This window comes from Spermophilus citellus (genome assembly GCF_964194105.1).
Source record: "Spermophilus citellus genome assembly, chromosome: 17".
Classification (NCBI taxonomy): domain Eukaryota; kingdom Metazoa; phylum Chordata; class Mammalia; order Rodentia; family Sciuridae; genus Spermophilus; species Spermophilus citellus.
The window spans coordinates 76,964,845-76,990,276 of record NC_138199.1 but is presented as its reverse complement, the minus strand read 5'-3'; the positions used below and the strand labels follow the sequence as shown (position 1 = coordinate 76,990,276).

General features: G+C 50.4%; 1 protein-coding gene and 1 pseudogene across 6 annotated transcripts in view; both read right to left on the bottom strand.

Annotated features, from left to right (window-relative positions):
- RPTOR (regulatory associated protein of MTOR complex 1) overlaps window positions 1-25,432 on the bottom strand; it is a 332,026-nt gene that overhangs the window by 110,374 nt on the left and 196,220 nt on the right. For all 5 annotated transcript variants that reach the window (XM_081272392.1, XM_081272393.1, XM_081272395.1 and 2 more), the window contains one exon: window positions 16,246-16,305. In XM_081272392.1, coding sequence (XP_081128518.1) covers window positions 16,246-16,305 — 60 coding nt within the window. The remainder of the gene's footprint in view (window positions 1-16,245; window positions 16,306-25,432) is intronic.
- On the bottom strand, window positions 7,096-7,841 carry LOC308636421 (ferritin light chain-like; annotated as a pseudogene). The gene has a single exon. The product of its transcript is annotated as a ferritin light chain-like (transcript).

Below are 25,432 nucleotides of genomic sequence, written 5' to 3'. Positions count from 1 at the left end.
CAGCTCCTTGTGAGCTTGTTCTCAACTGCTCCGCCTCCTCCAAGGCTAGGTGGTTCCTCTCTGCCCTGCTCCTGACTCGGACTCAGCCACCACTGAGCTCGGGCAGCTGTCCTCACACCTGCGCTGCCCCTCGGCCTGATTCCAAGGCCCACCCTACCGGCCTTTTGAACTCTCCCACCCGCTGGCCTTGTGACCTGGGACATGCTGTACACCCAGCACTGTGGGCCCACCTCGGACCTGTTGCTGGGCAGCCAGGTGACCCCTCCCAGGACATGTGGAGAGGTGCTCCTGTGCTCGTGTTCCTTCACAGCTTGAATCTAACAGGATTAACACCAAGCTCAACGCTGGCACCAGCACCGTCACCTTGTTGCTGTAAGTCCCTGCTCCACAGTCTCTTCTCAGAGGCTCAGAATGTTGGAGACCCACTCAGTGGTGTGTTCTCAGTCCTCAACCAAACAGCTCAGCCTTCCTGCAGGAACCCGCCAGCCAGCCTGAGAAGCTCCCTACCTTGGGGACCTTCGAGCTCTGTTAATGGCTCGAAGGGTCCTCTATCCATGGCTGCAGGGGGTTGTAATCATTTTTTGCTGCCTCTACTTGAAGTCTCACTCAGGACAAAAGGCAGCACAACTCCCCGGCTGAAGGAGTGTAGGCCGAGTGTCCCCATGGTCAGGCCTGATGGGTGAAGGCTTCTGTCCAACAGACTAGAACAGAAACTGCCCGTGTGGCGTCTGAACTCTCGATAACCAGCTGACGGGATGTGAGAACTTGCGAAATGTGTTCCAGCTGCCCGCCTTGGGCTCCCCCAGCCTTCACTCTGACACACACCCATGCTCTGAGGCTCCATGGGGCAGCCTCCAGTCGCAGAGCTGAGCCCAAGGCCCTGGGGAGCCTCAGAGACGTGCAGACCTGGCCAGGAAGCCCCCACTAAGCCCCTGCTCACATCCCCTTCTCTCTCAGCACTGCTCCGACAGGCCCACTTTCTGTGTAACATGGTAATACATTCCCAGGGGCAACGACTTTCTTTCCTCGATATGTATCAATCTCCCTGTAGTTTTTGGCAGAGTGCTAAAGCACACTGCATAATCTAAACAGCCCACAAATCTGAGTCACGTTACTTCTACTTAAAAAACAGCTGCTCCCACTCATGCTGATGGTTCTCTCTCCATCGCCCCACGAAGATGATCTCAACTAACTCCATGGCAGGGTGGAGGCTCAGGAGGCCGCCCAGGCCCTTCGTGGGAAGTAGGGTGGAGTGTGGCCCTCCAGTTGCGCGGGCTCAGGGTCTCTCTCAGCTCGTGGCAAGGTCGGGCTCTTCTCTGGGCAGCCACCCCAGGTCTGCAGGGGCCAGCATCCCTCCTGGCCGTGTACAGGTGCTACTGCTTGATAACCCTGCACCCTACAGTCCAGCAGCAGTTCCTGGAGCGCTGGCTACCATAGGTGACAATGGAAGAGCAGCAGGCCCCACATTCACTCTCTTCATATTACCTCCTGCCTCTCCTCATCGCCTCTTCCTCCTGGTGCAGAACTTTCCAGCACCAACCAAACGTGCCTGTGCTGACTTCCTCCTCAGCAGGACAGATTCGCCTGGTATCTCCTCCTATCCCGCCCAGGCCCATGAGGCTGCTCTCCCTCCTCTGCTGTTCCCAGAGTGGGGTAGCAGCTCTGTCTTGATGACACCTGTCCAGGCCACATCTTCACTGAGGCTGGGGGCTCTGTGAGGGCAAGGGCTATGCCATTCCCCAGCTCAGCACAGAAGTACCTGCAGGAGGGCGTCCATGTGCATCTGATGGCCCAGTGCTGGAATCCCACCGAAGGACCACAGGCCAGGTGTCAACACAAGGCTCAGTGAAAAACTATGGTTGCTAGCAAAATGCCCAAGTGGAAATAAAAAGAAACTAAGAAGATGAGAGAAACAGCACAGGTTCCATCATCTGAGAGATGCTAGATGCATCTTGGTGATCATCCCTCTAGGTATTTCTGTGTAAAAATTGAATAACTTGAAATGCACTGAAATAATTCACTTTACAAAGAAGTGGTGCATTTTTGTTAAAAACACCTACGGTTATACTTAGAACAGTCTGGAAAGGTATGCAACAGAGTATTAACAAAAATCGCCTTGGCAGGGCAGATATCATTCATGATTTTTAATCCTTTCTGCGTGTCTACATCTAATAATGCATCTGCTAAAAACACAGCCCTTGTAAAATGAAGAAAAATAAAACTTTTTCTTTTTTTTTAAATAAGAGGGAGGCTAGAGCAAGTACTTCAGCAAGGAAGGACATTCCAGAAGGGGGCTGCTTTCCACATCGGTGGCCTGGACCGAGTTCACTTGCAGTAGGGTGCACCTTCTCTTTGCTGGATGGAAGTGACTTGAGGAAGCAACGGTGCAGGACAACGGGCGGTTCAGTCCCTTCACACGAGTGAAATGCTGCCCAACAAGGAGCATGTGGAGGTAAGCCTAGCAACAATGTCTTTTAAAAGCAATTCTTAGAAATGTAGGTCAGCACATGGTCAGCTCTCCAGTAGGCAAAAAGCTCTCTGTCCCAGGCAGTGACTCAACCTGCGGGACTGAACTGAGGGGAATGACGGGCTCACAGAGCTGTTGTGGGAACCCGCTACCGCATGTGTGCAGAACGGTCCAAGTACACAGGCTCTCCATCAGTGCATGCTGCCTTGAACCACACGTACAAAACACACACATGTATTTTCTCAATTGACGCAAAAATGCCACTCCACGGGGAAAGAAAACTTGAAGGCTGGAACTAATGCACCAGACAACAAATTTGTGAGATGTATGACAATCTGTTTTAAGCTAATATTCTCCTCAGCCAAATGCAGACACACACCTATGATATTCGTTTCAGAATCTCCTTACTTAAAATGCATACAATCCAACCATCTTTAATGTCACCTGAACCTTTTTTTCCCAGAGCTAGGGGCCAAACACAGGGCCTCGTATGTGACAGGCAAGTGCTATGCCACTAAGCAACAACCCTAGCCTTATTTGAATTTTGAGACAGGGTCTCACCAAGTTGCTGAGGCTGGCCTTGAACTTGCGAACTTCCTGCCTCAGCCTCCTGAGTTGCTATGATTACAGGCAAGTGCCACCACCCTGGCTATCACCTGAACTTACATATAGTGCTAATATGCTAGTCACTCACAGATGTCAGAGTCACATCCAAGTGTAAACAAAACCCGTGGTTTACGAATTGTAACACTTGATATCAGTCAGAATGTTCTGTGATTTTAAAGCCAGAGGAGTTTCTGGGTCCACTGGGCTGCAGAATGTGCCTGAGCAGAGTGCGGAGCAGGGCAAGGGAGGCCTGGGGAGAGGCCCAGAGGGCGTGGAGTCACATTTGTTCAACACACAGGGGCCTGGCTGTGGTTTCCAAGGCTGCTCCCACAGACACTCAAGTGTAGCCCCTGAGCAACAGGCAAGGCCTGGGGCGTGTGGTTCCAGGGTCCCTTGCGTTTCAGTGACAGCTGACCACTGTGGACCGGTGACTCCGTGTTCTTGCCCGCAGAACAACAAGAAAGGCTGCCGGTGCTGCAGGGCTGTGCAGTCGGCCTCCCTCCCCTCTGTGCACACAGAGAGACAGCCCAGGACAGAGAACAACGGTTTCTGCCAGCATCTCACACACCCTCGGGCCAATCATCCTCTTCTTCTTCTTTTAATATTTTTTAGTTGAAGATGGACACAACATCTTTATTTATTTTTTTATGTAGTGCTGAGGATCAACTCTAAGCTCCTCACATGTGCATGGCAAGCATTCCACCACTGAACTACAACTCCAGCCTGGATCTTCCTCTTCTAGGACACTAGTCCCACCATGAAGATCCCACTCTTAAGACCTCACTGAGCCATCTCCAAAGGGCCCGCCTCTGAAGCCCAGCACGCAGGGCATCAGGGCTTCAGCATGCGAAGCCCAGGCACATAATCCAGTCTGCAACACACAGGGTGCCACAGACACACAGCAGGGCGACTGCAAAGGATGCCCGTGTAGGCCCAGCCAGACAGCAGTGCCAAAGACCCAAAGAAAGACAAAACCTCAAAACAGTGAAAGAAAGAAGTACAAGTAAATTTCAAAGGAACATGCACTAGTGTAGATCTGGTCACGAGACCAAATGTACACCAGTAAATTAACTTGGAAAATTTTAATATAAAACACTTTAAGTTGACAAGGAAGATCTACTAAGGGGGATGACAAGCATGGCATCAGTAGTAGGGAGCACACTCCCTCTAGGGGGATGATTCGTAGGGAAGAGATGCACTAGTACAGGCCCGGCCCAGCTGAGGTCAGAGCTTGGAGGGCGTGGCTGTCCCCAGAGGCAGAGAAGGCACAGGTCAAGTCTTAGAAATGTCAGTAAGTGGAACTCAGCAATGTATCAAAGAGTAACACATCAGGACCCCGTGGGGTGAGCCGTAGGGATCCGAGATATAACATTTCAATATCAAAGACATAATGTGGCACATCAAGAGAAGGAAGGAGAATAGCACACCACTGTCTCAGCTGCAGGGAAGCACGAACTTCTCCACATCGGCTCAGGATGAACACTCCTGCAAAGCCAGCAGGTGGGAGCGTCCTCAATCTGACACCCGTGAAAAAAAACACCACAGCCCATGTTCCACTTAAGGACACAGCACAACACAGTCCCCTCAAGTGATCCTTGAGATCAGAGCTTAGCACCAGTTTTATTGCTTGTATTTAACAAGGCACCAGAGGCATCTGGTGGCACCACAAATAAAGAAAAATAAATTAAAGACATAAAAGTTGGAAGGAAAGAAGGAAAACTGAGTATTTGCAGATGACATAATTATACCCATACACGATCAAGGAACCTACAAAACAGCTATCAGAACCAATATGTGAGTTCAGCAAGTTTAGAGGAAATGAAATCAGTATGCAAAAATCAATCACATTTCTATATACTGTTCTTAAACAGCAACAAAACCTGAAAATTAAGTTAATCGTTTGCAAGATGCGTACAGTTGTAACCACAAAGCACCAGGACACCTAAGTCAGCACGTGGTGATCAGGGAAGAGGATCACACTCACCCCTTATGGAAGCACAGTGGATAATGTCAGTTAGACTGGGGACTCTGGAATCAGGCAGGGCAGGACGGAACACACCAAGGCTGAAATGAAGGCCAGACTGGAGCCCTGGGTTTGATTCTGGGACTTGCACCCAGTATTTGCACAACTCCACGTTTTTCAAGCATGGTTCCTTCATCTGCGGAACGTCAGCAAGGACACTTTACTGGATTAGGTAAGTGGGATGGGTGTGTGAAGCACAGTGGTTAGCAAGATCAACCATAGCACTCAGTACTAACCCAAAGAAGGGCCGGGGAAAGGGCATGTGCAGACAGAGCAAGGGGATCAACAGGGTGCACACGTGCCATGCCTCCAGGTCCCACAGGTGCCTGCAGCACCTCAAACTCCAAGCACCAAATGCAACAGACAACATGGCAAGAGGAAGGCTTATCCCAGAAGGAACATGTGACATGGGTGACATCCGTGGTAAGTCACTCTCCTGGGCTCCCTGTTCCCCCCTGCTGACCACACCCCAGTCAGAATCAGCAAAGCAGCCTTGGGAGAGTGACGGCATGGCTGTGGCAGGCAGTGCCTCAGAACCCACTTGAACAACCCCTCCATCCAAATGAACACCCCACTGCCGCAGTCTGGCTGGGCACAAAATAACCGAGCCACCACAAAAACTTGTAGATTCCAACAGCAATTCTTTATTCCCGAACTCACACCGGCACTCTACACGCACGTTCTGGGAGAATCCACTGCTCCACCGGGCTCTGCATCCCAAATACTCCCTGAATCCCGAGAGAACTCAAGGAGCGGGCGCCTGGAGGCAGCAGGATACGCCCTATTCCCAGCAGGATACACCTTAAACCCCCATGGCCCTAAACCTGGATCCGCCCTGGTCCTTGAGCAGGGTCACCTTTCTCAAACATTCATGCAATGTCACCGCAAATGACCTGGGTCCAAGGCAAGCCCATTTCCACAATGGAGAGTCCTCCCCTCTAAGCAACATGGGGTAGGCTGACAAGGAAATTGCCATGCGTCATTCCTACTTGGCTATGGCTCTCAGCAGCCCACTTCACAATTACCACAGCAGGAGATGCCCCACAGCAGTGGCTGAGTTGACACAACGACAAAAAGAAAAAAAGAAAGGAAGGAGAAACAGAAAAGAAAAGAGGAAGGAAGAAAGAAAAAGAAGACAACAACAAGACTAGAGAACACTGCTGAGACAGATGTGAAATCTTTAAATATCTGTATTATGCTCATGGAAAACAAGGTGAGTACCCTTGAGACAATACTTGCCCCAAGCTGATCCACAGATTCTGCAGGACCCCAGTCAGAACCTCAGCAAGAGGTTTACCTACGATCAATAAGCTGGTCCTGGCTGACGGAAAATGTGAGAGGCTAGAAGAGTCAAAGCCACTTCACAGGGGACAGTCTACAGCACAGCTACTGTGACCAAGAGAGTGCAGCACTGCCTGAGGACACAAAACCCATCAGCAGAGAACGGGTCCAGGGAACTACAGCATCAAATGGCCTCCACCTGTGGTACCCAGCTGCCTCTTCCACACGTGGTGCTGGGACAGTTCAATATCCACATGGAAAAAGATGTCCTCTGACTTACTGCATACTGCACACAGAATAACTTGGATGATCACAAACTTCAATGTAAAATAAACTCTAAAAGTTACACAAACATACAGGAGAAATCTCTACGGCTCTGGGTGGAGCAGGCAAAGATTTCTTAGGTGGGACACAGAAAGTACAAATTGTAAAAGAAAAAAAACTGCTAAGTCAGACTTCATCAAAATGAAAAGCTCCCGTTCTTCAAATGACTGCTTTGAGGAAGCACAAGGCATAGGCTGGGCAAAAATGCTCAGCGATCCCCAGATGTAAGATCATGTCGAAAACACAAGGACACTCAAAGACAGCACAACTTTAAAACTGGCAAGAGACTTGAGCAGACATTTCCCCCTAGAAAAAGCTTTATTTCCATTGGGTCCAGGTTCGGGTGGGGCTCACGGTGGTTAAAAAGCTGCCTAAGGGTTGGAGGGAAAGGCTCAGGCCAAAGTCCTGATGCCAGGAGATGCAAAGGAGCCCCACCAAAGGCCACTGTATTCCAGGGCCTCTAGTTGTGCTTCAGGGTGAGTCTTTCAAAGAGATACTCGCCCAGGCCAGCCTGGGGGCTTGCCAGACAGTGAAGGTTAGTCAAGTGGTCTCCCATCTTCTTGTTAAGCTTCACCTCCTCATCAAGGAAGTGGTTCTCCAGAAAGTCACAGAAATGTGGGTCTGTGCTAGTAAAATCCAAGGCATGAAGATCCTAAATGGCTTGGTTCAGTCAGGTTCTTCTCCAGGGCCAAGGCAGCTTCCATGGTGTGCAGGGTGTTGCACCGCTCATCTGAGAAGGTTTCAGCATGCTCTGGAACAGGTCGCAGCCACTGCGCTAGTTTTGCATCTTCAGGAGACGCTCAGAGGCTTCACGCTTTTCCTTGGCCAACTCGTGGAAGAAGTGTCTCAGGTCCTCCAGAGCCACATGGTCATGGTTGAAATAGCCCAGAGAGAGGCAGGTGTAGGAGGCAGGCAGATGCAGATTGACCAGGCAGGTGATGGCAGCCTCCACCTCAGTGGAACGATTCTGACGAAGCTGGGAGGTCATGGTTGGTTGCCAGTTAAGAGCTAACCACAAAAATCGGAGTTGGATGGTCCTGGAAGCAGGAGATGGGTGAGAAGATGGTCCTGGTGATTGCAAATGGAGATCAGACTGAAAGTAAGTTGGAAACTGGAAGAAAAGGGAGTCCCCAGGTGTGTTCTGTCCAAACACTGTTGGAAGCAAGAGACAGATCCATGGAACATCTGAGCGCAGAGGTTCGAGCATGCGTTTTATTAAAGAATATAAACTAATGGCCAGTAGCAAGGGAAAGCCTGCTTACCAAATGCAAATCACAGGACGCCTGCAGCTGCGACTCACCACAGAGACAGCAGGCCAGGAGTTCACACGCACGCAGCCCAGGGGCACGTGCACCTGGGAGGATGGTACCACACTTTGGGAAAAATGTGGGATCTCTAATCATAAAACCAACCTTGCTCCATGACCCAGGGTTGCACACTAAGGTGCTAACCCAGAGGAAGTGGATACATGAGGCCGCAGTGTGTCATATTTGTAGCAGCTGTTGGTAAAACCCAGACAACCAAAATGCCCAGCCACAGTGAACTGCAGGGGCTGCAGCGCGACTTGTGAGGAGGATGAAGAGCCACACTACCACGGGGGCGCTGCAAGGGCTCCCCAGGGCACAGGCAGCACAAAGAGCGGCCTACAGCTTTCTATTTGTGCAGGGCTCGAAGAGCCAACCTTAACATACTAGAGAAAGGCCTGGGCATGGGATCAGGAGAGGGATTGCGGGGTGTGGCCCAGAGACGCAAGGGACCTGTTGTGACAGCAGCAGAGGTTCCATGGTACACAATCTGCCACAGCATTTCAAGCCATATGTAAAGGGGTTATTTTATCAAATGTCCTTTAATGTTGATTTAAAAACATAAAAACAACTGAAGGGGAAACTGTGGCATTTTGAAACAAATAAAAACAGTGTTTCACCAGCAGATCTACAGTATGGGTTAAAACAAACAAACAAACAAACCAGTACCCTCAGATGGAAGCTGAGTTACAGGAAGGAATGAACAACAGATGAGAATGTGGGAGGTAACCCAACATTAACTCTGGGGAGTAGAAATAACATTCATGGGCACAAAAGTATACAGGACATAAGATGAGAAGAATTGCACAGAAGTCAGGAGTCGAGTAAATGGAACTGGGGCTCAAAGTCCTTGTGCTGCGTGAATGTTGCCAGATGCTAATTCAACCCAGACCCAGAGGGCTCTCAAGGCCAAACCCAGCCAGCATCATGTGCTCCATAAGGCCTGTGGGCCAGGAGAGGTTCTGTATTCTTAAAGGGCTGTGGGTCTCCAACTTCCCTTCCTAGGACCCAGAGAGACTCTGGTGCACCTGTGTCACCCCTCAGCCTTGCCAAGCCTGGCTTTCCCAAGGGATACGGTCAGATAGCAGAGACACCAGACTCCATGCGCAGGCAGACCACTGCCCAATTCTGGTTCTCCACCTCCCAGAGTCAGGTCCTCTGGGTTCTCCTGGTGGCCATGCATCCAACAGAAGGGAGGCTTTCCTCCTCCTGCCAGGTATTCTGCCCACACCTAGACGGCCTCTCTTTTACCACATCCACATGGAATCTGCCCCTTGAGACTAGTCATGCCTTCCCTTGTGAGAACCTTCCTGATGTGTCCCGAGCCCAATGTAACCTTTCTCCCTGTGAACATCCCAAGCCCTACCACAGACCCCTGGTTAGGAGGTGCTACATCCACCCTTCACCCAGGGCTGAGATGGGATGGAGTCACTCAGTCCTGTCCGAGGTGTATACCCCAAGCAGAGAACGGTGTGGCTCCACCACCCACCTGTAGGTGGTCTTCATTGTGACTGCTCAGGCCACTCACCTGCTGTACACCTCAGTCTCCCCAGTTTTAAGAGGCAGATGACAAGAGCAGCACCCTTGAAGGGCCTCGTGAGGATGAGAAGAGGGGACACAGCTAAAGCCTGGCACAGAAGGTGCTCCTACCAAGGTACAAATCCGCTTATGGTTTCAAAGCCAGAACAGAGCCCCACCTGGGCGGGGGCTTGGAGCCCAGCAGCCCTGTGGCCTATGAGCAGCAGCTGTTCTACTCTAGAGGCTGGACTGTCGGCTCCTGATAATGCGTGTTTATACAATCGATGCTGATCGTGAATGATTTTTGTATGCTTTGGGGCTTCTGTGATCAGAATACTAACTAAGGGCTTTATGGAATGGGCTCAGCACCCTCGGTCCCCAGAGTTTTCCAGGACCCCATGTTTCCGGCACTGTGTAAGCCCTTCATTGCCATCTGAGGGCTGAAGAATGTTCCCTAATTTCTAAGCATGGATCTCACTGCCACTCTCTCAAAGGACACGGAATATAAATAAGCAGTGTAGCAGAACAGGCTTATTCATCAGGCAGCTAGGTGAGCACAGATAATGAGAAAAGGGGGGGGCGGCTCAAGGAAGGCTGGCCCTGATTCATTTCCACCAGAGACAGCCGCTTCCCAGCTTCAAAGACTGCCAGACAATCACACAGACACACAGACACACACACCTGTCACATCTTGGCTCTCATCTGGTGCTGGGGCTCTTAACAAAACACCGTGCATGTCTGAGAACAGTGACAAAGGCTAGAAAGGGCTTGCATCTGGGATCCTGGGGAACCTTCACCTGGAACAGCTTTAGGGAAGCAGCCATTGGAACAGACCACAGCTACTACAGAGCCACCTGCAGGGTCTGAAGCAGGGGGCTCTTCTGAGTCGGGGTGCAGGAGAGCCCTGGGCCCAAGTCTGGCTGCAAGTGCCTCGGCAGTTCCCCTCACATGGCCAGGGCCACAGGCACATGTCCTCTGTCCACATGACCTTGCCCTGTGCTCCCAAAGACATCCTTCTCACTGTCCACCCATAGTGCGCCAAGGACTTGAGGCCAGAGCATTTTGGAACTGGAGCCTCGGCCATGTGTTGGCGTTTTGCTGCCCTGTAGGGCGTGCAGCAGATGACCACATGGGAAGGGGCCTTCCTGGGAAGCCTTGGCGCTGTCCCTTGGCACTGAACCAACCCAGGGCCTTGCACCAGTGCAGGTCATCCAGCCAAGGTCTTGGCCTTGGCCACCAGCAGGAGTCTGAAGCAGGGAGCTCTTCCTCTTTTCCAGTGACCAAAGGAGAAGGTTACAGTGTGCCTGCAGCTGGACACTTGCGTGCTGTGAAGACGAGAGGAGGCCAAGTAGCCAAGACCATGGCTGGGTACCCTGTACTGGTGTGATGAAGCTGTTCTTAAAGCGATCCGCACAGGGAGCTGAATGAAGGAATAAAACCATATGCAAAACTAAGCATTCAGAGTCCTTAAAAAGTTGGCAGAAATCAGGAATGCAAGTGGAGCCCAGCTAGCACCTCACTCACGCTCTGCACAACACCCAGCGTCCCAACAAGCATGCACCCCACGCCTGTGCACCACACCTCAGCCCACATGGATACCACACTAGGGTCCCAGGGGCTCTTCGGATGCTGTGTGGTTTTGGGGGGATCCTTCCAAATTGGTAGAGCTTGGGATTTTGTTCAGAATAACAAACAGCTAAAGAATAAGGAATGAGACCAAGGAACTGAGCAAAAGAGTCAATTTCTGTTTGTTCCTGTACCTGCAACTGAAAGTATCTCGGCTACCAGTTAACCCACGCCCACATAGGCTTCCATGCTCTGCACATGAAAACCACACCAGGCGGGACAGACAGAGAGAGTGGCACCATGCCACCACCCTAGGAGTCAAGCTGATGGGTGGATGCCTTCTCTGTTCCAAGGCAGATGTGACACACACAGCCGGAAGCTCCTCTCTTGGAAAGTAGGCTAGGAAGTGCAGTCACAGCGACATCACCCAACCAATTACACAACCCTTTCCCAGCAAACCTCCTGGGCAGCTTCACCAACATCACACAAATGTTTTTATTCAAATCTCGACTATTCAAAAATTTATATGTTTTGAAATATAATAGGGTTCTTGAAACATTAACTACATATAAATTTAAAACAAAACACTCTTGCGCCTCTGTTCCCACTTGGTTCCGTCTGGCAGTGAGGAAGGTGACTGGGGTGACTATGAGTCTCTGGACTCACTGTAGGGAGGACTACCCTGTCACTTCCACCCCGACTGTCATTGGATGGGAGATGTCTCCAGAGAAGGCCAGCCTTCTGCTGGCTCTGAGTGGGGACAGTCTTGGATGCTCCCAGTGTGAACCCTGAGTCTGGGAGGACCTACTCTGAACCAGCTGTAGTAACAGTCCACCTGAGGAGAAGCCAGCATCCATTTTCTGACTACTTCATTTTAGGAAATTTTCTTAAAAGACGAAAGCATTTTTTCCCCCCAAACACCTTCTACTTGTCAGATGAGGCCCTGGGAGCTGGCTGGGCCAGCTGAAATCACACCAGGGGGCTGGGCCCAGGGCTGCTAGAGAGCTGCAGCCCAGCGGAGCGCCCTCATGCTCCCAGCTCTGGGAGGAGCCTGTGTTCTGGGTGCCACTTTCAGGGAAGGATCTGGGGCACTGTGCCAGGGCCTGTCACCCAGTGGCACATTGGTGACAAGTACATTCTGTCACGTGCCAGGATACCCGTCCTGAGCACAACGGCCCAGCACTCTGCCTAGTGGGACCTGCTGCCTGGACCACTGGCGGGGTAGACATGCGAGCAGGAGCCCAGCTGGCTGTCCAGAGGACCTCCTTGAAGGGCACAGCTGGAGAGCAGCCTGCCTGGCACCATGTCTGGGAGTCCCCTGTGCCCACCCTTTCTATCTGAGCTCCATTCCCCTACCCTCTTACATCTGACAGCAGCATTTGCCACAGTTCGGACGTGGGTTAAGTGTGTCCCCCAAACCTTCCTGTGTAAAAAATCTGATCTCTATTGTGAGGTATTAGTTAAGAGGGAGGAAACTTAAAGGCATTTAAAGTTGAGACCTTTGGGAAGTGATTAGAATTTGATAGGGTCATAAGGGTGGAGCCCTGATAAAGTTTGGTTGTAAAGTGTCCCCCAAAGCTCCTGTCCCCACATGAGTCCTCAGAGGGGAAGTGAATGGACTGTGAGGCTGCAGTCTAGTCGGTCCACCCTAGTTTGAATGGACTGGCTGGTGGTAACTGGACAGCTGGGGTGTGGCTGGGGGGAGGCGGGTCACCTGCAAGGGAGCATCTGCCCTGGGCCCTACCCCTCTCCCTGCTTCCTGACTCCGGGTGAGCTGAGTAGCTTTCCTCTGCCCCTCCCCTCGCCTCAGGCCCGGAGCAGTGGAGTGGGCCGGCCATGGACTAAGGCTGAGCCCCAGATAAACCTTCCTTCCTCCAAGTAGTTCTTTTCAGGTATTTTCGTCACTGCAATGCAAAAGCTGACTGCAACAAGCTGCTGTGACTGAACCCTGGTGGCTGTGTAAGAAGTCAGACAGATACACACACACACAAGATCCTCTCTGCCTTGGGAGTCTACCAGCAAGGTTATCACCAGATGTGGCCCCTTAATCTCGCACCTCCAGAGTGGTGAGTCAGTGTAAGACTCATTTCTGTAACTTGCCCAGTCTGTGGAACAGAAAAAGGGCCATCACAGGATTCAAACCTCTATGTGAATTAAAACACAAGATCACAACATGAAAGCCCGAGTCTGACCTGGTCTCTGCTGTGTGTAGCCCCAGGCCATGGGCAGCTCAGCTGTGCCTGCCACACACGGTAGGGAGGCCATGCAGCCCACAGCCGAGGCCAGCTCCACGCTGTAGGAGCATCGCTCATGTGCACAAAGCACTGCTGAGATCAAAGTACGCAGCCAGGCCCTGCTGGAGGACTTGGACCAGGAGCAAGGACCACACCTGTGGGGAGGAGGGAGACCCAGATGGCAAGAGGCCCCCTGGGGTTTGTAGAATGCTGGTTGCTGTGGGAGCCGCACTGCACCAAGAGGGAGACGGACCTGGTCTTGAGTCCCTGAGACAGTGAACCCTGAATCAGACTTGGAGCTGCAGGTTGTGGAAAAAGTGTTGGGATTCCTAACTGATTGCGCAATGGCTTTCCAAGTGGCTCCACCTGACCTGACATGTAGGTCAACGTCATCAGTCTGTGTGCTCTGGTGGTGCGGAGCGGAGAAGAGGAGTTGGCATCAAGGCAGGCCTAGCAGGTGGCAAGCTGCGGAGTTCACCAGAACCAAGATGAACATATTCTGAGATGACATCTCCAGAAAATAATAATAAAGCAGGTGTAAATAATGTGACACTTATTCTAGGAAATGTTCTCTGAACAGGAAACTCCCAGCAGCAAGAGAAGGGGCCATCCAACAGCAGTGGGCTGTGCGGGCTACGAGGCTTTCTGATTCAAAATCACATGTAATAACTGAAAATCTTCCTTCTTATGAGACCATAACATAAGTGGAAAAAAATCTAAAAGTTTATAAAATGATAGCATTTTATTTTACATGGAGACATCTTGCAAATGACTTGTGCATCCACTCAGAAACTGATCTAGCAGTTGTAGCTGGGCAGCTTCTGGAGCTATACATCTGGATTTCTCCTGGTGCAGAATAATTCCCAAGTACGGAATCAGTCGTGGCATAAAAATATAAACATAATTCAACCACTCACAATTTAACCTCTGCCGAGCCACAAGGGAGAGCAGCAACATGGGATTTCCAGCTATAGATGCTGACTTGTGTCCATTTCGTCTGACTCAATTCAATGGCGAACACGCCTGCTGAACGGTATCAGGAGAGCAGAGTGCAGGCCTGCTCCCAGCAACCTGGCTTCAAAAGTGACTCACAGTGAAGACTGGGGTTCTAAGTGTCTCAACAAGCTTTTAAAACAGCAAACCTCTCTGAACCCAGAACTGTTTTTCAATTTCACAAGTGCACTTCGATACCCACTTTTCCAAAGTCCCAATGGGAACATTCAGCTGCAGGAGAATGAGCAGATGTATGAGGAACATGTTTCTCCTTTGGCCTCTGAAATCTGAAGGACTTCAGAAATGTGAGGTGACATCACAACTGTAGATTATTTTGCATACTATGTTTTTCTAAAAACACTAAACAAGTCAGAACAGAAATTATTTAGAGTCCTTCAATGCTGCTCCTCCCTCTCCTTTTTCCAAGTTCTACTTTGCTGCCCAGAGTAAACTACATGTGTTTTTTTGTTTTTTTTTCTGTTTTGATTTTATGGTGCTGGGGATTGAGCCCAGGGCCGCGCACATCAAATATCCACTCTGCCACTGACCCAATACCAGCCCCCGCATGGACCTAGTTGTGCCTTTTATAACATGCACATTTGCATGCAGTTTGTGTCATTTGGATAATGCATCCTACCAGGTTATTTTTTGCTTAAGGGCATAAGAGACTGCCTGTGTGTGCACAAGTGCAGTTCCTGCATTCCTGCCACCGGAGCTGCGAGCATGCCACTGTGGGAAGGCAGTGTGACTGAGGGCCTCCTGTGTGAATTGTTTCCCACACACAAGGCCAGTGCTATTCCAGGGAGAACTTCAGCCAACGCTTGCTTTTCTGACCTAATGTGGTAGGCTCAGGCCTCAGCCACTGCCGCATACAATTCCATGACTGGGGCCCTGGAAACAGCCCTCCCGGCAGATCAACTCCAGAGCACAAGGGTTCACTCAACTCCCCATTTTTTCCACACTGTCCAGGAGTTACAAGCACATAAAAGCAAATAAATGCAGGTCAAGTTTAGCATCGGATATACTATTTCAGATCCTAAGAGGTCAAACAGGAGATGGATGCACTGCTCGAGGAACCTGGGAAGCCTGTGGGCGTGTGCACAACATGGTGCTTCGTGTGGGACACCCTGGCCAGCTTCTGGAACCTTCTGAAATCAGTCTGTTCCAAACAGTAAAACGGGCAGGGGATGGGAAAGTTACAGAACATCAAAGAACAAGTTTAAGTTTGAGGAAATGGGTCAAAGCGGAGCTCTGAGCCGGCTGCTCTGGGAAAGCGGAGGTGACCTGTCTTCTGTGTTGGTTTAGAATTTGGAGGTTCTTTTTAAAGTTCAAAAGAATTCGGCTTTTTATTATTTTCTTCTAATATGGCCTCATGTGTAGCTACCTCCTACACTGAGCATAACCCACACAATCTCAGAGAACAAACGGATGTTCCCACACGAAAGGGCAAGATGGCGCGTAAGGAGGTCAGGCGGGGCCAGAACAGAGGAACATGGAGAGGGTCTTCCAATGAGGTCAACTTCCCAATTGACAAAAGCTGGACACAAGCGGGGACCCAATTAGACAGACACTTCTGTACTTGTACTCCTAAGTGTGGGTCCAAGAGAAAAATTAGAACAGATGCAGAGAGGACACCAATGAATAATAGCAAGGAGAGCGTGGACAGGAGGAGACAGGAAAGGAGGAAATTCCAGGGACCATAAAAAAACAGGCCAAAACATCCCCCACTGGAATCTCAGCTCTGGGGACCTTCTCTTCAGAGAAGTCTGTTGCTTGCTATCTTTGTGTCCTGTTCTTCAACTCTTTGCTGAGTAGAGACAATGAACCCAGCACTCCTAGATGGTAACACCCACAGGGTAGAAAGCGCTCCAGGAACCAAGAGTCGAGAAAGGAAGTGACCCAACCTCAAGGGCTTCACAATCTACTCACTTTTCTATCAAGTCCAGTGTGACTCCAGGCACCAGGCTGACACATTTCTGCATGCAAAACCTGTAGAAAAAGGAAAGGGCGTGAGAGGCATGAATGGAAAACCTCATGTGCACCATGGCCTTCAGCAGCAGGGGGTTGAAGGCGGGTGGGCACGGCCATGGTAAACAAGCCAGCCCAGCTTCCTTCCTTTCCAAGGCTTCCGGGCTTTTAGATGGAAGAAAGCCTCACTGCTGAAGCGGTGCACTGTCAGCAGGAAGGCACTGTCTGCAGTCCATGAAGCCTGTCCCTGGAGAGGAGCTCTGAGATGCAGCAGGAACTAAATACAGCAGGAGTCGACTAGACTTCCAGTTTTTTCCCTTAAGGAAGTGAGCTGGGGAGAGTCCTGGAGAAACGAACAAATAACCTCAAGGGACATAAGGGAAGCCAGGGGAAGACAAGCAAACACAAATCCAATTACATCTTTTTAATCACACAAAATCCTAGGTGTCAGGGCCAAGACTTCCTGCCTGCATGCAAACCCCGTCCTCAGGAGCTAGTGCAGAACCAGCAAAGCTTTGTCTCATTTGTGTGTGCTGACAGGAGGCAGGAAACCATCTTTCTTTCCTCCTGCCAGGGCACTGGCACAGAGCAGGACAGAATCGATGGAAACGTCGAACAAAGGCAACTTAATGTTTTTAGCACAAGAAATATAAAATGCTTGATTTATCTAGGTTTAAAATTAAGAATAAGTAACCCCCTTTCAAAAACTGAGGGTCCCTGACTTATGAGAGTCCAACTTGCAATCTCCCGACTTCGTGACAACGCGAGGGCAACAATGCAAGGGTAACAACTGAGGGCAGAAGCTGCACTTTGCGTTCTGATCTCTTCCGAGGGAGAAACAACCAACACTCGGCAGAGTACACTGGCCACACGGCTAAGAGGATGCTCGGGGGCCAGCTGTATTACCTTTGTCCACTTGACCATGCTTTGAACTTACAGTGGCTTATTGGGACATTTACAAAATGCACTCGCATGTCTCACTTGTGGATAGTGGGCCCAGGAGAAGGACAGGACAGGACCAGGCCACAATCAGGGTAGAACTAGAAGTTACCCTTTATAGAGGTGAGAGGACTGGGAGTATACAGACAGCAGCGGGACGAGAGGACAGAGAAACAAAGAGGAGCAGAAAGACTCAGAACCAGAAAAATAAGACACAGTCATGCAGTGTTTGCTGGGCAAATGGTGCCTCCTCTGTCCACCCTCTTGAATGAGACTGCCCAGGAACCACGGGAACAATGCCTGGCCATGTACTCTGCTCAAGAAGCAAGGCCTGCTTGGCCTGGAGAGAGGTTGTGGCTGCAGCATTCAGTGGGTTACTATTCAAAGAACAAAAGAAGTCAACGCGAAAGCTGTGCTTTCCCGGTGGCAGGGAGCAGACTCCCCCTGTGAGCACACAGTCATGGCCATGATGCTCCATCAGCCGATCAGTACTCGCAGTCCCTTCTGCTGACTTTCAGAGGGTTCTGCTTGGCCCACTTCCAGGTGCCTTTGCAGCCTCACAGCCAGGGTAGGCACACACAGCCCCAACGGTGGCTTTGTGGAGCACAAGATCCCATGGTGGATAAACATGATCCACAGGAAATGCAATCTCAGGCCTGAGCCCTACACAAACCATGCTACTTTGTCGTCAGTGTTTTCATCCATAATGTACTTATCGATTGGGATTTCTAGAGTCCAGTAATGACAGAGTCATTTGTATCACACTAATCCTTTTGCCAATAACAATAATGAATTCTGGACAAAATATAAAAAACAACCATTTGAAAATGCCAAAGAACAAACAAACACAGGTAGAAACTGGAAGTGCCGTGACCCTTACAAAGAGGATCTCTCTAGATGAGTCACCCCAGCAGACACCGCGACTCATGCAGCACTCAGCTCAGGGGCAGCAGGCTGGCTGGGCCAAGGAGCTGGAGGTCAGGGGTCCAGGCTGCCAGGAAATTACAGGGAATAACTGTAGAAAGGAAGGAGCCAAAACACAAGCTTTCTGCAAGGCCTTGGCTGACTCCCAAACCACACGCAGGACAAGACTCCAAGGATTCTACAGAAGACAGCGGGGAAGCTGAAAATGTGGGCGAAGATTTCAGGATGCCTCTCAGAAGAAAGGGAGGGAGATCAAGTCCTGCCGAGTTAGAAGGCCTTTCCATGGACACACGAAGGGATCAACCCTTAGTTACAAGCCACGTACAGGGTTAAGAGCTGAACACTGAACTAAGGGTGCAGCTGAAGGGAGCAGCTCTGCGAGCAAGCCTCTGCAAAACCAGCTCATCTCCTGAAAGCCTGAGTCCAGCCCTGGGACCAGACCTCTGCAGGTTTACCTGGCCTCCTGCAGGTGCAGAGCTCAGAGAAGAGAGCACAACCGAGAGCCTGTAATGCCTGGTTTCAGACAGCATGCTATCAGAAACCAACGGAAAAAACAGTTTGTACAAGTAGATTCATAGGTGGTAACATTTCAGAACTGGCAGATGAAGACCTTTTAAAATTATGTATATAAAAAAATGTTGATTACTGAGAAAATAGCATGATCAAAAAACACTGAAAATATAAATTCTCTTTTTTTTTTGGCCGGGGGTGGGGGCGGTACCGGGGATTGATCTCAGGGTCACTTGACCACTGAGCCATATCCCCAGTCCTATTTTGTGTTTTACTTAGAGACAGGTTCTCCCTGAGTTGCTTAGCACCTCGATTTTGCTGAAGCTGGCTTTGAATTCACAATCCTCCTGCCTCAGTCTCCCAAGTCACTGGGATTACAGGCGTGTGTCAGCATGCATGGCTGTAAATTCTCGTAAATGAGAAATTAAAACAAAGACATCACACACACAACTTTAAACTATAGACAGTATGGTTACTTGACTAAGGGTGGCATGGCCAATTCAATGAAATCTACAAAACTCACATCTGCCAATAACACCTCTTCTCACAGCATTAGAATTGTAACACCTGTTTTTCATTTTTCACACTCCTTCCTTCCCTTGCACAGGAGTATCGCTGGGCAATAAAAGGCTCTGCGCAAAAGTAGAGGTGGCTCAAAATACCCACAAACCAGGTTATTAATGATGAAGGAAACAGCTGATTCTTATTAGTTCTTACTACAAGCATTTGCTGTTCTGTGTTTAATTCTCACAACCTTCTGTGAGGGATTCCATCTGTAAATTAGGAACATTAAGTGAAGCTGGGGAATACCAAAGACAGGTGCAGAGGTGGAGGCTGAGGCAGGAGGATGGCTGGGGCCCAGGAGCTCAGGCCAGGCATTTGGCAAGAGCCTATCTTAAAATAAATAAATAAATAAATAAATAAAGTATGAAAGAATGAAAAGACGTGGAAAGCTTTCAGAAAGAAAGATCATTTTTCAGGTAAACAAGAGTCAGACTAACATAGGATGCAAGAAGGCAATGGAGGAGTATTTTAATTTACTAAAGAAAAAGAACTTATAACCCAGAATCTCATGTCCAGCCAAACTGATGTTCAAATGTGGGAGCAAGATAAACTGTTGTCAAGCACACAGGCTGCAGGGGGCTTCCCATCAAGACCCCAGGGAAGACAGCCTGGGACAGCAAGCTCAGGTCAGAGGACAGAGACCTCAGGTGCAGGTCCCATGTGCCAAGAGATGTGAAGAAAAGATGATGTGCAAGTTGGCCTGTTTGCGGTCTTAAAACAAGGTGCACAAAGCAAAGGAGCAGGGGCACCGTCTACCATAACCTGGATTGAAATCCCAGATAACGAAGTGTCCGGTGGGGGATACCAGCAACAGAGGACTACTCTTACTAAGGTGTGTCCACAACCCCTATAATCAACACAAAGAGCACAAAAGGCCAACAGAAAAGTGGCAAAGGACATGATCAGGCATCCCAAAGACAAGGAAGCAGATGGCCACTAAACACACAAATGGATGTGCAGCGACACAGACAAGAGAAATGCAAGCCCAGGCCACATAGAGTCTTCTTACACACTGTCAGTCAGCAAGCGCAAAAGCTGAGTGACTCTGTTGGCCCTGGAAGGATGGTGGTCTGCAGCACGCCTTCAATACTGCCACAAGAGAGGAAGACAGTGCAACCATTCTGCCTTTGTATCCTAAGAGCGAAGATTCCCTTCAACTACAACCTCATGACTCGATTCTTCAGTAGGTAAGAAATTCTAGCACATGTTCAACAGAACATGTGAAAAGAATGGGCATGGCAGCAGGCTCCTACCAGCAGAAGGAAGACACAGTGCTTAGTGTCCAGCCGTGCCAGGGGAAGCCCGTGTCCCTGAGCGAGGATCAGTGCACAGCAGCTGCACACCCAGTCAGAGTGAACACCAGCAATGCGGCTCGGCGAGCACACAGCCTTCACCACACACAGAGTCTGGACAAAGGAACAGTTGCAGTGAGACAGGCACAAGGAACAATGCACCCAGCACTCGGGTGGGGAGGGCAGGGCAGGCAGCCTGGGCTGTCTTAAAACTAATGAGGAGGTACTACCGAGGTCTGGGTTCAGGGTGGGCAGGGGGCTTGAGGGCGTTTATCAGACGATGAAAATATGACTTCACTCACTCAACAGCTGGAGTCAGGCCAGCTACAGACCGGAGATGAGCGTGACCTAGAGGACCAGGACAAATCCAGCTGTGTGCATCAACCTGCAGTGACATCAGGAGTGGGAAGGCGCCCAGGGCCACCCTGCAATCTGTGAAACTCTGACCGCTGTACTCTCGCCTCCCTTTTTTGCATTCAGATGATCAAAAATGGCTCTGAGTCTGTCTGTGTATAATCCGTCACAATCATAAAGCTTTTGGCAGCCTAGAACTCAATCTGTGAAGTATGCCATATACAAAGAACACAAGATTTGTTGAGTCTGAAGATTTAGAAAGTTAAGGCCCTATAACCAAGGCCCAGTTAGGAAGGGGGGGGGGCGTTCCCAAACCAACAAGGCCTGCGTGTCCTCCCCAAGGCCCTAGCCCTCGCCCTCTACAGAGGTTGCTTCCTTTCCAGGGCGCCGATTTGGACGTACGGTCCACCTTGTCATCAGCCACCTCACATAAATGGATTTTATTTTTGTTTTTTGCAAAGTTGCGATTTGAATCCTACATCAGTCATGTAAACTTCCTGCCTCTTTAGAATGTGTACAGGCCTTCCCCTTCCTCACCTGATCATTTCATGGACCAGCACTGCCGGGAGAGCCTGCCCAGAGAACAGGAGTGCTGGTTACCATAGTGGACACCTCACTGCAGGGCACTGGGCCTCAGGGCAAGTGCTCTGGCAGGAGGAAACTTCTGGCGGAGGAAGTATTTATTCCACCATCCTTATGCCACAGTTTTCATTAAAATTCACTTTTAGTTTTATTGAAAACATCTTCTCTTTTGACCCACTAAGACAGTGAACTGTACTAATGGATGGACAAACGAAGTCACCCACACAGGTTGATGTGACTCCATGGGGCTAGCATCTGGGATTCCCCTGGCATACTGCAGGAGTCCACCCACTGCCACCAGGCTCGTCCGGGTCGGTGCGTGTGTGTGAATTCCTCAGGCTGGATATTCTGGTGAAGGTAACTTTAATAGGGGAGCTTACACTTATTGAAATATGACATGCTTAAATGCTGTTTCATTACCATTTGTTCTACATTTCAAGAATAATTATCTGTATGAATCCTCGTTGCTTTATTGTTCTTGCTTCTCATTTTTTATTACTTTTCATTTCCCGTAACACCTAGTCTACTGACAAGTGATCTTAAAGTCATTTAAATTTTGCAACCGAATTATTTGATTTCTTAAAGTGTTTCCTTCTCTTTGTTGGCTCTCTTCATCTCTGTATTATCCTGCCATCTATATTAATATTCACCTTTTGCTTCCCCACAACCCCCCTTCCTGTGACTTCATGGAGGGGACAGAGCAACTGCTGCCTGAGACCCAGCTTCAGGACCTCTTCCTCTGGTGCTGTGCTGTATCATACTCCTTTCTGGATGGCAGGGCGTTTCCATGGTCCTGTGTCCACATCCTTTTTCCTCTCTGGCTGTCCTAGGTAGAGGTATCTGTCCTGGGTCTGCTGGCTTGTCTAGTGTGACCTGTTCACTTACGCAGAAGCGGTCGGGCTGCAGAAGCCACTCAGCACACGAGTGGCAGGACGTCCCCAGGCCACCTCACGCTCTGGGAGAGTGGGCCTGTAACTGTAGCAAGGAAGGTGGAGGCCACGGCCCCACAGGCCTACCACAAATCAGGGGGTTCTGTGTGGTTTGTGGTGCTGGGCTGGAACCCAGGGCCTCGGTGCCAGGCCAGTGCTCCACCACTGAGCCACCCAGCCTCACCAGTTTTGAAGGTCTCTGTCCACAGGGTCCTCTCACCCCTGCCGTTCTCACAGGGAGGAAGGTCACACAGCAGCACTGTGTCTGTCCCCGGTGTCTGGACCTGCAGGACCTCACAGTGTGTGGCACATAACACTGACATACCTCCCTACCCCACCCTGTTAAAAGGCTTCCCCTTTCCCCTCGCTTCCTCCCGCTTCACCAGCATGGGGAGCCGCCGTCCTCAGATTTGGCCACTGCCTGTCTCCACACTATAGGGTGACTCCACAACGGAGGATCTGCAGTGCAGTTCCACTCTGACAAGCTCAGAGTCAGGAAGACTCCAGGGAAGGGCTCAGTCCCACAAGACAGCCCCACTTCAGGCACCAGTCGCAAGACCCAGGCCACCTGAGCTTCTGATCCCTGGTCTCCTCCTCCGATTTGCCAACATGTAGGAGAACTCACAGAACCCAGGAGGGCCCCTCACCAACATTAACTGGTTGCTATAACAGACACGACTCAGGAACTGCCCAGTGTGTTGGAGTGGACGAGGTGTGCGGAGGAGTGCGTGGCTTCCACACACTCCAGCTCTTCCCTTAGAGGTTTCAATGCAGGCCTCACCGTGCAGGCTCGAATCACTGGCCACTAGCAGCTGCACTCAATCTCCACAGCCCCCACGAGAGGCAGGACCTAAGGTCCATTCTTCTAGTCTCGCTCAGTCCTTCTGGTCATCAGCCCCCACGGAGAAGCCATCTCAAGAGGAAAAGCCATCTTGCTAGCATACAAAAGCCCTGCTTGCCCCAGAGGTCTCCATGTGCCAGAAACCTGAGACAAAGACCAAATCCTCCTTTTAATCACACCACGGGGGTTACAGGAGTAGGCGGCAGGCCCTGCACAGCGGTTCTAAGTGCTGATGAGTTTAACTCACTCCATTTCCTGCCCCAGCAGCAGAGGACTCACAATGCTTTCTGCTCTCCACCAAGGCAATCTAAGAGTCCTTTCGCTGGCCTCTAGCTGGATGGGAACTGCAGTCTGGCAGGGACTCTGTGTTTCTGCAGTTTCAGGACAGTTGCCGCATGCTAGCAATCACCAGGCCTATGGAGGCTGTGGGTCCCTGGGCCAGTGGAGGTGCTGACACCCTCAATCTTTAATGTTTATAAAGAATTAGTTTACCCAAGTAATTTTGGAAGAGAAGAATAAGGTTTGAAGACTGATACTATCCAACTTTAAAACTTGCTATAAAGCCTTAGAACTCAAAATGGTGTGGTGTTGGCAAGAGGACAGACACGTGGGCCAGTAGAGCAGAATAGAGAGGCCAGAAGCAGATCCGTGCTGAAGTGGCCAGCTGACTTCAGCAGAGCTGCAAGGATAAGTCACTGAAGGACAGTATTTTCAATCTGTCCCCACTAGTCATTCAGTTCCCATGCCTGCTCCCCTCAGTCCTCAGGCCGTGGCTGTCTGGGCTGGGTGCAGTGTAAAGGGCAACTCCTCCTCCACCAGTGGGACTGTGGACTGGCTCCCACCAGCCTGCAAGAGTCCCTGGAGGTCTCTGCTGATGAGTGTCATGAAGCCCCCACAGCCAGGTTACTCAACCCATCCTCCCGAATACAGAGCAGATGGACAGAGTGTGCAGGTGCCAAACATCACTTAACAGCAACCCCAAACAACCTGCAAACAATGCACCGCTGGAATGAAAACCAGCAAACCCCTCCAACTCTCCAATCCAATCGGTTAAAAAGGCGGTGGGCGGGGGGCCAAAAAATCAAAAACCATCCTACTGGGACCCTGGAGCTCTCTGCTTCCTGGCTGCCACGCCCTGAGCAGCTTCCCTCCCAGGCTCCCTGGCTGGGATGCGCTGCTCAATTCTGGCTCAGTGCTCTGGAGCCAGCTGACCATGGGCTGAACTTCTCAACACCTGAGCCAAAAAGGAGTTTTCCTCCTCTAAGCGGTTCTTGGGAGGTTTCCTGGTTGCTGCAATGCAACACCAGGCAAGTGCTCTACACAGAGCTGGTCCCCCAGCCCAAACCTGTTTTTGAGGAATCTAAGACTTCAAGGGAGGCTCCTGGACTCTCTCACCTTGCTGCCCCTGAGGTTACCAATGACTCATGCTGACTTGCAAAGCAGAAAACCAGCACCCCTTCTGAAGAGGCAAATCTGTCCCTAGAGGCAACTCTCAGGATACAAAGAGCACAAGGAACTGCCAGTAGTGCTCCACCGACAGCTGTGTCGACCACTCTTTAGTGTCGTGGGGCCTGTGCACGTTAAACGCCACTGTGTACATTTAGAACCTAGCTTGTTTGGGACAATTTCAAATTCTTGCTTCTCAGCCTAGGATTCAAGTCTCAGTGTGTTTTCATCTAATAAAGTAAAATCACAAGGCTGTGTTTACACTTCATACTGACAAAGACCAGAGGTAAGTAGATACCATACTGCCTCAGCCAGGCAGACAGGAGGGAGGGCCACAAAGGACAGAGCTTCTCATGGTCGCCTCCCCAGCGCCCCTCAGGAGCCCTGGCTGCCTGTCTTAATTCAGGTGCCTGAATGACAGTGGTGCTGAGCAACAGTGATGAGGTGGTGATGCTGCAACCCCTGGGAGCCATGGTGCTGTACTGAGAGGAGTAACAAGGAGGGCAGCCAAAGGGGCACGTTGCCCACCATGTGCACCTGCACCTCCACTCACTCCCTGTCTGGGAAGCAGGGTGGTGGCGTGGCACACCCATCAAACTGTTTCTTCAAGACATTTGTAATTTTTTTTTAAATTACAAAGACCGGAATACTTAAGTTACAATCTTCCACTGGGCTTACTCTTATCATGGTTCTCTCTTGCCATCTGATTTGCTCTTTCTATGTTAAGAGGACATGCCCTTGACTTCTACCGTCCCCTTACACTCTCC